General features: G+C 38.4%; 1 protein-coding gene across 1 annotated transcript; it reads right to left on the bottom strand.

The window, feature by feature from the left end:
* Positions 1-346: 346 nt before the first annotated feature.
* On the bottom strand, positions 347-16767 carry HESX1 (HESX homeobox 1). Its single transcript, XM_036267288.1, has 5 exons — positions 16727-16767; positions 1990-2268; positions 1280-1479; positions 898-999; positions 347-801 (listed from the first exon to the last, which is right to left on the bottom strand). Exons 2-5 carry the CDS (start codon positions 2210-2212, stop codon positions 703-705), a joined length of 624 nt encoding a protein of 207 aa, XP_036123181.1. The 5' UTR covers positions 2213-2268; positions 16727-16767; the 3' UTR covers positions 347-702.
* Positions 16768-17941: the final 1174 nt, after the last annotated feature.

Raw genomic sequence — 17941 nt, 5'->3', positions numbered from 1 at the left:
ACATCTGTAACAAAAATTAATAAAATAAAATAAAATAAATGAACTAGAAAACTATTTTAAAATTTGCATTTATTTTTAAATTTGCATTTATTTTAAAATTTGCATGACAACTGATACTTTTATATTTCTACTTTGGTATAATGACTTTGCTTTTAAAAAAGCTAAAACTGGCATTCTATAAGGATTTGTATTGATATATGATAGAAAATTCTCACTGTTCTATGCCAGAAATCAAGATAAATTAAAGCTTCATGAATAAATCATATTCTATAATATGTTAAAACATAATCACGCTTCAAAATGCATTTGAAGGAAACTAACTGGAACAAATCACACCTTTGTGGAATTCTTGATTATTTTACTTGAATTATTTTGTAAATGTAATCCAGTTTGTGGAGTCATTTTGTCATGAGTTTGCTGATTTTTAGCAAACTAATTTATTAGATTAAATTTGCTCACTTAAAAAATAGCTGGCTGTTTCTAAAAATGTTTATTAAAATATATAGAAAAGGCCTTTATTATATTTAAAAGTGCCCAAGTATAATAGGTACCATGATGTAGTAATTATTTACACTATATTTTCAGAAAGTGACAATGTTCAGATTAAATGCAGAAAAGAAACATCACATTTTGAAAACTTGATATTTCCATTGATTCTTCATATTCTGCAACTGGAGGATAATTTCACTTCTAGTTTTCTATCTATTCCAAGAGATTGGTGTTGAAATTTTTTTTCGCCATTAGAAACTGTGATTCTCTATGAGACCTCCTCAGTTTTGCACGCCGATTTTGGAACCAGATCTAAAATTAAGAAGAAATAAAATAGATCTCAGAAACACTATTTCATTATTCTTAACATATCAATCATCAAGAATAACAACTATAATTGAAAATTACCTGGATTCTGTCTTCTTCTAGATTCAATTTTCGAGCTAAGTCTTCTCTGATATCAATACCAGGGTAGCAGTTGACTCTAAAGACATTTTCCAATACTTCAATCTAAGAATAAAGAAACAGTTATTTAAAATGTTGATTATTGGTATATCATCATAAAATGGACTTTAATTTGTAAAGCAAAGTAATTTCATTTAAATCTTGGGGAATTAATGTGTATGTCTTTTTATTTTAAAATGACTATCCAGAAACTAGTAAAAATGATACATTCTGTTGTTTCATTAATAAGGCCAAAATTGAACTCCCAGTGTGAATGGGCTTTTGCTCAACAGGGTGTCAGTTAAAGCCTTTGTGTTATCATTATTCGTTGAAAAAAACTTCCCACCTGGTTTTGAGTAAAAGCAGTTCTTGGTCTTCTGCCTCTATACCAACTCAACTCTCTTTTCAAAGACAGTCTTTCTGAGTCTGAAAAGTAACTTTCATATTTCAAAACTCTTTCTTCTGGCATTGGGTGATCCACAGTACAAGGGAATAAGATCCCTTTCGGAAGGCTCGGGACATGTAGGCATAGGTTAACATCTTTCTCTAAAAACAGAAAAATAAACCCCATCTTAGAAGTCCAATCCTATATCCCACAAAGTTCTATAAGAATTTCAGGAACTTGTCTTTAATTTTCCTAGTGGCAATCTTCTGGGTTTCACAAGAGAACTGACCTCTCGTCAACTAAAAACCAAAAAGCAAACAAAAATGAAGATCCTGCCTTGGTGATAGAGGACTTTTTGGTCTCTGAATGTCATTTATGTTTCAGTGAAAAAAGACTTAGAATATCTGATGTGTCCAATAGACACGGAGATCTTCTGAACTAAATGCAGGTTCTTGGCATTTCCTGTGAGTGAACGCTATACTCACTTGGATTCAAGACTGATACTCTTTTTATTTCCCCATAGGACTCAGTGGGAGGCATTAACAGTCCTAGATACCTCAGTTATGCAACAGGATGAAACTGCAGTTTCTTTCTAACTCTCTGTAGTATAAAAGTAAAGGCCATATTAGACAGTGCAAAAGAAATAAAAGATTTTAAAGAATTAAGCATACCTGAGGAGCTACAGGTGTCTGCCCATGGCCTGTGGGGTTTCAAGGATGGAACACCGTCTTTCCTCTGGTCCAGTCCTAAAATGCTCTCAATTGAAAAGGAGCAGGGCGAGGGTTTGCTTTCCCCAGGCCGATCACCTTCCTGGAGGCTGGGAGACATCCTCGCGTGGGCTGCGCAGGTCGATAGCTCTGGACTCTGTGCACCTCTTGGCTGGCCCTGCCCCATACATACAAGGCTGGAACCTTCCTGCAGTTCACCTTAGGGCTCCGCTGACAAGGGGGCTGGATTTAGAACGTCACTAATTAAAATCCTGTCTTAGAAAGTTTTAGCATGTCAATGAACATCCAGCCAGCAGCATGAGGAGTTAATTGTTTATTTGTTTGCATGTAATTAGCAACTAATGGCTACACCAGGGGGGCCACCTACAGGGACAAAAAGTGTTATCTCTCCTAAGCAGAACACAGACTTAACTTTCTCGAAAGAAGTGATGCACAAACTAACACTCCTCTTTTATTTGAAATCATTAATGTATAAAATCACGCTTTTTAATCTGAAGTTTATACTTTCATGGACTCCAGTTACCTAAACATAGAAGCAAGATAGGAGAGCAGTCAAGTAACAAATAATCTAATTTAAGTGAATTTTCTTCCAAGGAAATTGGAAAAAGTAATAATCTCTTAATGCTATTACAGTAATTCTGATGAAAATGCCTGTTTTTCATATGCATATGTAATAGTAAATGTTGTCAATGAAAACACAATAGTATTTGGAGTGCAGCATACTGGAAAAGGTTGGCAATGTTATTAACACTGAGTGTAACTGTCTTCCAAGTGCCTGAATTAATTCACAAGGAACACTGGCACCAAGTATTTTAAATAATTAATGAGATAATTCCCTTTTTCATCTTTTGTTTTAAATGAGAGAGATAGAAGTTTACATGAAGATTCATATGTAACCACCCTCAAGCAATTTAAAAGCATTACTTCAACCTAAAGAGAAGAATTTCTCTCACCACAGTTATTTCAAAGAAAAGAATACAGTGTACTGTATTTTTTTAAAGAAAAATTTTCCTCTGAGGGACTGGGGGGTGGGGGGGTTGTCCATGAAGACAATAGATTTGTGAAAAATAACCAAGAACACAGTGTTTTAATTTTGTAATACTAAGAAAACTTGAAATTAAAAAAGAAGTACAGCTGCTAATTGGGAAGATTTTGAAGTGGTCAGTCACTCCCTGCAAAAGGTATGATACTTATAGTTCTTGTATTCTGCTGCAACTCTTCTTCCAGTACCTTCTTCTTTTTTTTTTTTTTGGTACATGCTCCTAGTGGGAACAAAACCCAGGACTCTGATCCGCAGGCCTACGCTCTAACCGCTGAGCCAAACCCACCAGGGCTTCCAGTACCTTCTTGATGATCAGTTTTATCATGCTTTTAAGCAACCACTGGACTTTTCTTCAGGGAAAGTAGTCTGCTCATAGAGGAAATAGCCTTTACAGGATGGACTCAACTTCATCAGACTGTATACTATCATGATGTCATAAATATGATGCTAAACTCTCCTTAGGCAAGCTCTAGAGTGAACAAAAGATCCATATACAGAACACCAACAGGCACACAAAGGATGGTGTATAAATATACAAGGAAAGCAACGCTGAGAATAGATAAACTAGTAAACATTTATACCTCATGGAGGTTTTACCTATTAGTAAGTAGGCTGTGCAAAAATGGGGGTGATCTTAACCTGGGAAGACTTGAGGAAGAGAGAATTCATGCCCTTCCCAGGTTCCTTTATCTCTTTTGGAACATCCATTCATTCTACAGCTGGTTGAGCACCTACTCAGGACCAGAATAAATAGAATAGGACCCTTACCCACATGAAGCTCACTGTGGTTCTGGGTGGGGTGGGGGTGGAAAAATAGGTAACAAACAATAGTAAATAAATAAATCATTTCATACACTAATCAGTTAGAAGGATGAAAAACGGAAACAGGTGAGCTAGGTAAGCTGGATGGTCAGTGCATAAGGGGGGAAGGGCCTCACTGAAACTCTGACGCCCACAGAGCAGTGCCTCAGAAGTACAAGTTGAAAGGATACTATAGGTCGTGCTGAAGCAACTCTAGTCCTCAATTTCTTCCTTATCAACAGGACATTCCAGTATTTTTGTCTTAAGTTGATTTTATCTGGACTTCCATAATACCAGTTTACATTTGAATGAGTTGATGAAAATTAAAGGTAGGAAAGAATTTCTCTAAAAATGGGGGTAAAGCCCGGCTGGTGTGGCTCAGTAGTTGAACATAGACCCATGCACCAAGAAGTCACTGGTTCAATTTCAGATCAGGTGGGGTATATGCCTGGGTTGTGGGCTCGATTTCCCAGTAGGGATCTCTCCCTCCATTTCCTTTCCTCTTTGTAAAAATCAATAAGAACATATTTTAAAAAATAAAAATGAGGGTAAATGTTGTCTCATATAATCACTCAATATGTTTTTATAGAGCACTTAATAGGTGCCAGATACCATTCTAGGTGCTAGAGATCAGTGATGAACAATGCAAGGTACTCAGAGAGTGATAAACTCATTAAAAGGAATAAGCAAAGTGATGGTGATGAAATATAACAGGGGTGGGGGTGGGAAGAGGGTCTTTAAGTATAATGGTTAGGCAGGCCTCCCTAAGGAGGTGACTTTTTAGCTGAAGTTGAGGATGAGAGAAAGCCAGCACGCCAAGATCTTGGAAAAAAAAAACATTCCAGTTGAGGAAACAGCAAGTACAAAGGTCTTGAAGCTGAAAAGCACTGGAATATTTGAGGAAGAAAAGGCAATAGCCAAAGGGAAGTGAGTAGTACCAGCCGCTATTATTTGGAGAATCAGACCTGTCTGGATAATGAATGGCTTTTATAAAAACCATGGTAATGAATTCAAGTGCAAAGGGAAGCCAGGGCAGAAATTTAAGCTGAGACTCATAGGATAGTCTGAGCAGTTTTTACTCACAAAACTTCTGACGTGAATGTGTGTGGGTTTTCCATCCCAAATAATTCTCCAATTCTCTGCAGACAACAACTGGGTGTCCTACAGTTCAATTCTGACACTAACTACTAGGAGTTAGCACAAACCTCACAGGTTAAGGGCTCAGTCTCACAAAACTGCCCCAGTTCAGAAGCCAGTCACAAGTCCCAGGTTGCCACTTGTACTTCTGAACAACTGGCTATAAATCCAGGGTTTCCATGAGTCTTCCCTTAGGTTCAATTATGTGCTAGAATGGTTCACAAAACTCAAGAGACGCTTTGCTTATGTTTATTGGTTCATTATAAAGGATGAAGCTCAGAAACAGTTAAATAGAAGAGATGCACAGGGCAAGCTATAGGGGAAGGAAGTTTCCATGCCCTCTCTGGTCATACTGCCCTCCCAGCAGTTCAGTGTGTTCAGCAATCTGGAAGCTCTCCAAACCCAGTTGTTTTGGGATTTTTGTGCAGGTTTCATAACGTAAGCATGATCATTTACATCATTGCTATTGGTGATTGACCTCAAGCTCCAGCCCCTCTCATCTCCCCTGAGGTTAGAAAGTGGGGCTGAAAGTTCTAAATGTCTAGTCAAAGTTAATCAACCTGGAGGCAGGCTAATCAAGAACAAAAAAGAGGACACAGATTACTAATATTAGAAATAAAGGTGATATTGATACTGTTGTAATTTCACCAGTTATTAATAACTGGAAGGGAACAAAGGGAAGGCCAAACAGTATGGGCATGCCATCTGTGCAGCTTTGTCAGGAAGCTGTAGTTTAGACCCATGCCCAGTAAAGCCTAGGGAAGGTATCTGCCTGTCAGTCACACCTGGGAACAAGTCATTGGCTAGAGTAGGCATGGCCAATGCAAGCATGGGAAGATTTAAGATATTTAATCTCCTAAACAGAGGAGTGTGCTCTCTTGGTTCATGATCTTGCCTCTTAGTGTGTTGTGCTTAACTCCTGGCCTGCGGGACTCTTACACTTCTGCATTTATCAGCCATGTGGACCCCACACAATGGAGGGATGGATTGTAACTAGCTTAATGCTGTACTGGACCCAGCTGCACCATGAAACAGAAACTTTGGACTCTGACTTTGCTTCTAGCTATACTGAATCCCCCAGATGCATATTTTCCAGGACTGGATTAAGGGAAATGGGACTTCATAATCCCAGGGACATAATTCCATGAAAATAAAGCTTTCTACCACATCCCACCCTCCCATGGGGACCTCCAGAAATGCTTATTCCAGTGGTACCTGAAGAACCCCCCTCCCACTAGCAATAGAGAAAGATTATCCATGCATTTCTCCAATAACAACATCACTACAGAGACTACAGACATTAAATAGATAAAAGAATATTATGAATAACTTTAAGCCAATAAATTCAACGGCTTGCATAAAATAAATAAATATCTTTAAAAACTATGACTGCTAAAATTAAGACAAGATGAAATAGAAAATATGACTAGTCAAATATCTGTTAAAGAAATCAAATTGATTTCATATAGATCAGAAAGAAAGAAGTAAACTATTTCTATTCACAGATGACATGACTGTTTATGTAAAAAACCTTAAGAATCTACAAAATAGATTTATTAAAAAGTATAATTTCATTTGTGATGTTCTAGAATAGACAAAACTAGTTCATATGGAAAAAAATCAGAAAGTAGGGGTGGAGGTGGAGACTAAATGGGAAGAAGAATAAGGAAACTTGGGGGGTAATGGTTAACGTTTTGTGTCTTTCTGGAGTTTGGATTACACAGATGTACACATTTGTCAATACTCATTGACTGATACTTTAAAATTTGTTCTATATGTAAAATTTTATCTATTAAAGCATAAATAAGTATTGAAATGTAGTTAATGCTATGCATGCTGAAGAGTTCCAGGGAGAGGTTGTTGATGTCTGCAACTTTAAAATGCATAAAAAATAAATTAGATAGATGGACGGATAGGTATGTGATTAATATTAAACATTAATCTATAATTGTAGACCAACAGAATTTATAATCCAATACAGTTTTCTAAGATAATGAAAGTGTTCCATATCTGTATTATCCATTATGGTAGCCACAAATCACACGTGCCTAATGAGCACTTGAAATGTGGTTAGTGTAACAAGGAACTAAATTTTCTTTTCTTTTTTTTTTTTTTATCCTCACCCGAGGACATTTTTCCATTTTTTTGTACAGACAGAGTGGGAGGGAGAGAGAGAAAGAGAGAGAGAGGGAAACATCGATGTGAAAGGGACACATCGAGTGGCTGCCACCCGCACGACCAACCAGGGCCGGGGACAAACTGCAACCTAGGTACACGCCCTTAGTGGGAACCGAACCTGGGTCTCTCCGGACCGCAGGTGGACGCTCTAACCGCTGAGCCAAACTGGCCAGGGCAGGAACTAAATTTTAAATTAAATTCTAATTTATTTCAATTTAGATAGCCACATGTGGCCAGTGGCTACCATATTGAATAGTACAGACAGAAAACATTTCCATCACTGCAGAAAGTCCTGTTGGACAATGTTGGTCTAGAAGTACATAATAATGTTGAAAATAGTGATGATGAAAACAGACACCCTTCTTTTGTTCCTGACATGAGAATAATGTCTCATCACTAATATATCTACTGTTGGTTTCTAAATGTTATTTATCTAGAGCAATGTCATAATGAGTAAAATATAGCATATCTATCTTGCGTTATAGCTTCTAAAGCATTTTAGCATATTTGTATTTAATTTTTTCACAAATCCTCCACCATATGTAGCTGAGAAAACAGAAACTGAGAATTCAGTTGTAATTTACAGAAGTCACCAACTAGCAAGTGGCAGAGCCTTAACTTGGTTTTTCTTTTTGCAAGCTCCCTGTTCTACTGACTTTATCAAGTAATGGCCACTGCAACATCTTCACCAATGATCTTATGGTATAAATATCGATGTGTACTGATCAGTTAAGAAAAAGGTTGTGGGAATTCCGGTCAAGATGGCGGCGTAGGTAAACGCGGTATCGCGTCCTCCCACAACCACATCAAAGTTACAACTAAACTACAGAACAACCACTATTCAAAACCGCCTGAAATCAAGCTGAATGGAAGTCCTACACCTACGGAATTAAAGCAGCAGCCACATCCAGACTGGTAGGAGGGGCGGAGGCGGACGGGCTGGTCCCACACCCAAGTGTGGCGGATAAAAATCAGGAGGACACCTCGGCTGGGAAAGTCTTTCCTGAGGACTGAGGGGTCCCCGTCCCACACCAGGTGCCCTGCTCAGGGTTCCAGTGCCAGGAAGAGAATCCCCATCACTTCTGGCTGGAAAAACCAGCGGGAACTGAGGCTCAGGGAGGCTGAGGTGGCTGGAGCCCCAGGCAGCTCCTTAAAGGGCCCGCGCACGGACTTACCGGACTCTCTCCCTCTGAGCTTGGAGGGGAGGCAGCTCGAGGGGCACCAGAGACATACAGGGAAGAACTGAGCTGTTTGGCACTGGAGCGAGGGCTGGAGAGGGGGCTTTCTCGGGGGCAAACGTGCTGTAAGAGGCCTTTATTCCTTTGGTGAGCCCTTCCCTGGGGCGGCAGACAGCCGCCATATCTGGGACTCCAGCAACCTGGCTCACACTGGTAGTCCCGTCCTGGTGACTCCCTGAGGCCCTGCCCCGCCCCACCCAACTTTCAAGCCCACCCAAGCTGTTGCCACTTGCTTAACCAAAGGATTGGCCTGTCTTGGATCCTGCTTCAGGTTTTTCCTAAATTCTTTCAAACGAGCAGCATCTGGTCTCAGCCAGCCCCATACCTCTCATTAAGTAATACACTGAAACAAACACAGGGAGGCAGCCAAAATGAGGAGACAAAGAAACAGGTCCCAAATGAAAGAACAGAACAAAACCCCAAGAAAAGAACTAAGCGAAATGGAGATAAGCAACCTAACAGATACTGAGTTCAAAACACTGCTTATAAGGATGCTCAATGAACTTAGTGAGAACCTCAGTGAACTTAGGGAGGGCCTCAAGAGCATAAAAAAGGACCAGTTAGAAATCATGGATACACAGTTAGAATTGAAGGAGGCATTAACTGAAATAAAGAATAATTTACACAGCTTCAATAATAGAGTATGTAAATCCAAGGAGCAAACCATCAATTTGGAATATAAGGAAGCAAAAAATCCCCAATCAGAACAGCAAAAAGAAAAAAGAATCCAAAAAAATGAGAGTAGTGTAAGGAGCCTCTGGGACAACTTCAAGCGTGCCAACATTCGCATCTTCGGGGTGCCAGAAGGAGAAGAGAGAGAACAAAAAATCGAAAACCTGTTTGAAACAATAATGGCAGAAAACTTCCCTCACTTGGTGAAGGAAACAGACATACAAGTCCAGGAAGCACAGAGAGTCCCAAACAAGATGAACCCCAAGAGGCCCACACCAAGACACATCATCATCAAAATGCAAAAGGTTCAAGACAAAGAGAGAATCTTAAAAGCAGCAAGAGAAAGGCAACTAGTTACCTACAAGGGAGTTCCCATAAGACTGTCAGCTGATTTCTCAAAAGAAACTTTGCAGGCCAGAAGGGAGTGGCAAGAAATATTCAGAGTGATGAAAAGCAAGAACCTACAACCAAGATTACTCTATCCTGTAAAGCTGTCATTTAGAATCGATGGACATATAAAAACTTTCCCAGACAAGAAAAAGTTATTATATGAAATGATGAAGGGTCTTTTTGAAGAAAAAGATAAAATGTATGAACAAACAAAATGGCAATGAATACATATCTATCAACAATGGAATCTACAAACAAAATGAACAGGTAGAACAGAAACATTCTCATAGATACAGAGAACATTTTGTTGGTTGTCAGTTGGGAGGGGGGTTGGGGGAATGGGTGAAAAAGGTGAAGGGATTAAGAAGCACAAATTCATTGCTAGAATGACAAACCTCAAAGGGAAAGGGGTTGGGGGGGTGGGAAGAAATAAACCAAAGAACTTATATGCATAACTAATGGTCACAGACAATAGTGTGGGAGTGGGGGCGGGAGTGGGGAGGAGGGGGTCAATGGGGGAAAAATGTGGAACATCTGTAATACATTTTACATCCAACAATAAAGATTTGAAAAAGAAAAAAGAAAGAAAAGGGTTGTAAAACCTTGAAAATGATATATCTTCAATATCTTTTAACAGTTATTTTTATATGACAAATAAAAGTGTGACAATTGACACTGAAGAGAAGAGATTCTAGGAATCATAAAATTAGACAGTCTGCATTATAAACATCTGCATGAACAAGATAAAGTAAAAATCCAAAGGTTTGTTTTGTTTTTATAACTTATAAATTCACCCAGGTTTTGATCATTTATTTTCTAATTGTGAACTGCAATTAAGTCCCAAATCATTAATGTCAGGAAAAATGCCCAATGTCTTAGGTGTTTTGACAGAAATTTTTATAAATCAGCCATACAGTCTGTGAGCATAATAAAGGAAAGCAATAAACAAAATTCTAATGAAACTTGTACCTTATTTTTGCATAGCAATTACACTGCTCTATTGAGGCAGTCAGTATTTTCATTTTATTTTCTCAAAACATGTTTTTATTGATTTTTTAGAGAGAGAATAAGAGAGACAGAGATAGGAACATCTGTGTGAGAGAGATACATCGATCGGCTGCCCCCTACATGTCCCCCACTGGGAAGTGAGCTGGAAACCCAGGGCATGTGCCCTGATCAGGTATCAAACCAGGACCTCTCAGTCCATAGGATAATACTTAACCCACTGAGCCACACCGGCCAGGCAATATTTTTAAATGTTGAATGTGTTTTCTAAAATAAATTAGTTTATTTTTTACTGTTATATGTTCAGTGTCTCCTAGAACAATGCCAAAGTAGACATTCAATAAATATTAGTTGAATGAGTGAATAAACGAATGAATAGATGGATGGATGGATGGATGGATGGATGGATGGATGGATGGATGGATGGAGAGACTAGGAAGAGAAAACATCTTAAAATTGGACAGGCAATGTAAATGCTGTGGGTTTACTATTGTTGCCATTGTTTTAAAATTAAAAAAAATTTTCAATTAAGTTTACATTCAATATTATTTTGTATTAGTTTCAGGCTTCATGTGTACAGTATAGTGGTTATACTTTACAAAATGTTCCCCCTGATACTTCCAGTACCCTCCTGGCACCATACATAGTTATTACAATATTATTGACTATATTCCCTATGCTGTACTTTATATCCCTGTGATTATTTTGTAACTACCAATTTGTGTTTCTTAATTCCTTCACCCTTTTCACCCATTTCCCCACCCCCTCCCCTCTGGCTTTCAGTGTGTAAAGCTACTCCCAGTTTTCTATGAACAGGTTAATCCACAAATCAGAAGACATGATGGCATTCTGTAACGAAATTTTAATTTTAAAAAATTGAGAAAGGGATTCATTTAAAAAATCTGAGCTTAAAATTTAAAAATCCTGAGTCATGTTGAATAATTTACGTCTGTGGCACTCTGTCGTTCCATTGTTGTTATTTGTGACAAAGCATTATCTTTCCCAGTGATTATAAGTTTTGGGAGAGTTCAGATTGTTTCACATATACTTCTGTCTCTCCCAGCACCCATAGCACAGGAAATATTAAATAAAGGTTTGTTGAATAAGTTCACTCTATTTATAACATTGAACAACTTTTCAGCCTTTGTTCTCAAATCTCAAGAGCTCAGTTTCATATTTTTACATTTTCAAATCAGTTAAAATTGTTTTTAGTATAGTGCTTGGCACATAGTAGGCCCTTGATTTAAAAAAAGGATATAAAAATCATTTGAAACACAAATGCATTTTTATTTTAAAAAGATTCACTCAATACCACAGTAATAGAGTAAAATATGATAGTTTCCTTCAATTCTACCCCATTTTTACTCTCTAACCCACTGGTTACCACTACTAACAGTTCAGTGCCTTTCCTTCCTGTCTTTTAAAAATACCTTCACATAAGTAGATGGGCGCCCACAGACACGTTTTTATCCTCATGGAGTCAGCTGTTCACTGCCCCTCCCACCCCGCCCTACACACCGTGTCATTACCTATAGCTCTATCTCATTCTTCTACAGTTGCTTGGCACTAGACATCAGTGGATGAAACATAATTTATTGAACAACACCCCTGATAATGGGCACTTAGGGTTGTCTCCAATTCTTTTTTACTATAACAAACATTATGACAATGAATACCTTGCACATACATGTTTGCACACATGCAGTATTTCCATGGAAACATTTCTTGGAAGAGGATATTATTTTTTTGGTGCATGCTGCATCCTTCTAAGAAATCTTCATCAGTGAACACTCCCACCCAGTCTAGCCCTTGTCCCTATGTCCTCCCCAGATTGACAGTAAGAATAAGGCAGCTCAGGGCTGGGCTAAATTAGACTCAGGGTCTCCCCAGACTCAATATTCAAAGATAAAACAGTTTAGGATTTAGGGCTCTGAGGGGTTCAGGCCTACACTTTAGTGCCATTTAATCTAATTACTGTAGATTAAATGGGAGAACCTGATTGGTATTTATAACATTGTTTCTAGGGAATAAATGTTATGGTTCTTATCAACTTAAGAAAAACAAACTTTTGGCCCTGGCTGGTTTGGCTCAGCAGTTGGAGCGCCGGCCTGTGGACCAAAGAATCTCGGGTTCGATTCCAGTCAAGGGCACGTACCTTGGTTGCGGTCCGCTCCCCAGCCCTGGTCAGGGTCATGTGGGAGGCAACCAATTAATGTCTCTCTCACATCGATGTTTCTCTCCCTCCCACTCTATCTGAAGATTAATGGAAAAATAGCCTCAGGCGAGGATTTAAAAACACACACACAAAAAACAAACTTTTGAATAATAACAAACATTTATTGAACTCGAGCATATATCAGGGGTGCACTAGATACCCAGGAAATAAAATAATTTCTGCTCTAATCATGATCTAATCTTGATCAAGAAATTCAAATTCATGATTCAAGAAGATAGTAATGAATATTAATTTTGTGAGGTGTGATTACGATTATATTAAAAAACGATCATAAACTACCAAGTTAACTACAGACAATATTAACTTGCCCATAATTGATATTACTAATTAATTCAGTTTCCTCAACATTTTTTCAAGTCACAATGTCTATTAAAGGTGTTTTTATCCAAAACCAGGTAAAAGTCAAAGTCCTCACAATAGATCACAAGGTTTCACACAATCTGGACTTCTCTTCCTTCCTCTCCCAGGTCAGACTTCCCCTGGCTACCTACTCTCCTGCCACCCTGGTCTCTATGTGATTCTTGAAACAGGCCAGACCACTCCAGCCTTAAGTCAGGACCTCAGCCCTGGTGAGCCTATTTAAAATTGTAACTGCCTCCTCACTCCATTTTCCTGGCTCTATTTTCTATAGCACTTGTCACTTTCTAATATACTGTACTTCTAATGACTTACTATGTTTATTTTTATCATTTTTCTTTCTCCTCACCATCCCCACTAAACTGTAGCTCCACAAGGGCAGAGATATTTAATAGTTTGTTCATTACCTAGTGCGTAAATATTTGTTGAAGACAACCATTTCCCAAGGTAATACTTTGAATCTCAAAACTAGGTTTATAGCACCACCTAGTGTTCTTGGAAGGATGCGCTGATTAACCCTGAGATTTATTTGCATTAGCCACAGTTTAATCAAATTCTCACTGGTTTTTTGTTTGTTTTTTTACTGCCCTCTGTGGTTCTGTAAAAATTAAAATGTTTTCAATGAACAGTATGAAAAATACTGACTTCTCTAAGGGTACGCTTTTCTCCACTGACTTGCCCCAGAATTCTAGTGGGGGTAGGAGTATTAAGAAGTCATATGTCTTTTAACCTTAGGGCATTTCCCCCTTCCCCCTGCCTATTCCCCAAAACAGGATAATAGCCTTTGCTGTTTTTTGTACCTATAACTGTTCTCCAGAATATCACAATACATATTTATTGATTTTAAAATTTTTGATTTGGTCATAAAAGCCACTAAGTCAAAGTGATAAAACATTAGCAAGGGTAATGGTAATGTCATTTAAAATAGTATCAGGGTTCTCTAAAAGAATGAGCACAATATTCTAACTTAGAAAATATTGGTTTCTTTATATATGAAAAAAATGGAAAAATAAAGAAAACAAAGCCGCCTTAAAAGCATTACAATATTTAATATTAAGCAATTAAAATAAGCTGTTTTTTACTGAATACTTATTGTGCTTTGCACTATTCTGAAAATTCATTAATCATCTTCACATTGTTATAAGGTAGGTTCTCTACATTAGGCCCCATTTTTCAGATGACAGATGGAGACACAAAGTCACAGAACTGGTAAAAGAGTGGAGCCAGGATTCAAAGATGGCTAGGTTAATGTCACTGTCCATGTCCATGAACTCAGGCTCAGGCTTTTATCCACTTCCCCACAGAAATGAGAAGGACTCTGCTTTGTTTCAAAGTTCTTGGCCTGGCCAAAGAACTAAATTTAGTAATGTCCTCTTCTTCCAAAATGGAACCAAGGCAACCATAAAAGAAACAGAAGCACATACAATTATTCTAGGAATAAAGTTGTATATTTTTTACAGTCAAGAAAGTAGAAGCTAAAGAATTTGCCTTGTATTTTAAGGATGCTGTGGCAAAGAGCAAAAACAATATCAACATCAAGGTCAAAGCCAGAGCCCTGGCCAAGTTTGCTCAGCAGTTAGAGCGTTGGCCTGCGGACCGGAGAGGCCTGGGTTCGGTTCCCACTAAGGGCACGTATCTCCGTTGCAGTTTGTCCACGGTTGGGGTTGTGTGGGTGGCAACCACTCAATGTTCTCTCTCACAGCGATGTTTCTCTCTTTCTTCCCCACCCTCTCCTTCCCACTCTGTCTGAAGATAAATGCAAAAATGTCTTTGGGTGAGGATTAAAAAAAAAAAAAAGGTCAAAGGCAAAGAATGGTTTGCAGTGGCACAATGAAGAATCTGTTGGTTCTTGCTGCCTATCTACCTCTTTTTGAAATCTACATGTTTATTGGTTGCCTCCCAAATGACCCCAACCAGGGCCAGGGACCAAACCACAACTGAGGTACATGCCCCTGACCAGAATTGAACCCGCACTTCTTTGGTCCGCAGGCCAAGGCTCTAACTGCTGAGCCAAACCAGCCAGGGCTGTTATCAATGTTTCTATCTCTCCCTCTCCCTTCCTCTCTCTCTCAAAATCAATAAAAACATATTATTTTGAATAAGAATCAACTAACGAACGCACTAGTAAGTGGAACTATAAGTTGATGTTTCCCTCTCTCTCAAAACAACAAATAAAACATTTTAAAAAGAACTTAAGAAAACAATGGAATGATCTATTAAAGTGAGTCCATTAAAATGTGATTTACTGGGGAACATCTAGAACTATTTGCATTATACATTAAAGTTTTAAAAGGAGTATGAATTCCTCAGAATTTCAGATTTATTGGGTCTTTCAGGGGATACTTGTGAGTAGGATTCCCACACTGTCCAGGTGATTCTGGAAATGGCGCCCCTCTCGCTATTCTCAGATGGAACCTACTCCTTTCCTAAATGTTTATTTGCCTTTTGAAATTTTCTAAAATACAAGGTTATTTTGGAAAGGAAATGGTTATTCTCCATTTTGGATAGAGTTTTTCAACATATGCTTTGAGGATTATTTATTTGCTTTAATTCACCTGGGGAGACTCCCACCCCATTCTGACCTCTGGCATCAGAATCTTCCAGCTGTGCTAAGAAATCTGTATTCTAACAACCTTCCCTAGATGACTTGTATAACCTAGGGGGATAATTTTGAAAAGTAAAGCATCAGCATCATTTGTGTTGTTGGATTCTTTCCTATTATAGACCACAGACCAGAACTTCAAGGAGTATCATGTAAAAACCTAATTATAAGATCAAATATAATTTTAGGAGACTAATAATTAACAAATCTATTTACAGGATCGTATTTCCTTTTATTGTAAATTATATGTGTGAAACGTCTCAAAGAATTCTTTGGTGAGTGCTGTTTAATCCTACCTTGCCTTCCATAAAATTAACCAGCTGGCCAAAGTTTTCACTAGGCTACCCACAAGTGAGTCTCCAGTAACCCCTGAGGCATTCTCTCTGAACAAGCCTCATTTCCTGTATAAAAGGAACTGAGTTTAGTCAACTGTACAGAATTTAGGTTTATTCAACTTAAATTGGTTGTCAAAGGACACTAATTCTGCAGCTTTAGAGATGATTTAAAAGAGGAAATATAATAATCTTTTTGGATGAGCAGAGTGTACAGTAGCCTAAAGATACAAGATCCAAATAGAAGGCCTTTGAAGGTTCTTTCTAGTTTTATAATTTTACTAAACTGCCTCTCCATCCAATTGAAGTCAACTTGTTCTTGTTTGTTTCATTTTTTTTAATCAGCAGAGACTGGTAAGAATTTCTTGCCACTCCCTGATAAGAATGCCTTGCCTCTTGAGAATCCATTATAAAAATACAGTTTAGATACACATAACATTCAAAGCAGGAAACCATTTAATTTGATGATAATACCCCACCCAGATAATTCAGATACCTAATAGAATTTTTCACTGGAATTATTTGGTTTGGCCAACTGGCCAAATCTCTTCAGTAACACCACAGAATCACTCTTCTTTCTTACACTTTGTTTTCACTTGTCACTTACTCCTGATTCTTATCAATTGCCACTACTTTTCTTTTCCTTCACTTATAGTCTAAATCAACAGTTTAGCCAAGAAGTTCCCTTACCTTGAAAGTCTTCCTTCTTTAGAGCCCGGTTGCATGCTGCTGTGCTGCCAGAGTGAACAAGAAATATGGAAGGACAGACTGGGATTGCTGGGATCTGTAACTGCTGTGGGGGTACTTCTAGTTGGGAACCAATGACACAAAAGATCTTTGCTAGAGGGTGACTAGTTGATAAATGATCTGAGGGGAGAACTTTTATTTAAAGCTTTTAACAGTAAGGATAATTCTGTGAAACTACTGCAAGTCTACCTGATAAAGCATTTAAAAACTGATTTTATCCTTCTTTAAGAGATCTTGGGAAAATTTAGCATTTTAGTTGAAAATATGTTAACTCCCATTCCTGTCATTGTATCTGAGTTTGTTCCACTGTATCTGGATTTGTGCCAATGTATCTGTAGAACCAGGCAACTAATAATCTTTACTCAGCATTTCTTGAATGAAAATGGGATGGATTGGTGGGATTAATGGCTAGATTTTTTAGAAGACACTAATGATTTGCCATTTTATCTGTAATGAAAGCTTGTACCTCTACAGAGGAATACATGAGGCAGTGTGAGGTTGAGAAAGATGCTCAAAGAAGCAGGAGTTCTAATCCAGATTGAGTTCTAGTAGTTGAGCTTCACTTTTTTCTACTGTAAAATTAGATGTTGAAGAAGCTACTGAGGGTTTCTTCCAAAACTTTTTCACCAAACAGAAATGCTAATCATTTACCAATATAACAAACTAGTGTACTCTGATTTTTAAAAAGGTGTTTTCATTTGTGATTTAAAAGACATCTGGAAGTCTAAATTGTGGCTTGTCAGTCCTTCAAGACCCAAGAATGGATGGTTTGGAAACAAAGTCACATGTTTTAAGCTAAGTATCCAGAAAAATAATTTCAAGTCTACTGTCCACGCATTTCCATGAACCGGGAGCCCGGTAAATGACCACTTCGGACCCCACAGACCTCTGCGTTAGCCAGCATCACTCTGCTGGAAGGGGGAAATGGATGCTTCGGGGAGGGTTGGGAAGGTTCTAATTTGAGAAACAAACAAACAAACAAACAAAAAAAGGCAACAGCAGTAGGGCCTCTTCCACGGCCTCTGACGACAAATGTTGAGGGAGAACTAAAACCGCCCCCAAATCCCCAATGTTGTCCTCGCTGGAAGCTCTGGTTCCCGGCGACGCACGCGGTGATGGGAGACGGGCCCCCACAATTTACATCCGACCCGCGAGCGC

Source organism: Molossus molossus, unplaced genomic scaffold (assembly GCF_014108415.1).
Source record: "Molossus molossus isolate mMolMol1 unplaced genomic scaffold, mMolMol1.p scaffold_m16_p_18, whole genome shotgun sequence".
NCBI classification, from domain to species: Eukaryota; Metazoa; Chordata; class Mammalia; order Chiroptera; family Molossidae; genus Molossus; species Molossus molossus.
Note: the sequence above shows the minus strand (reverse complement) of the source record. Positions and strands in the feature narration are given on the sequence as shown.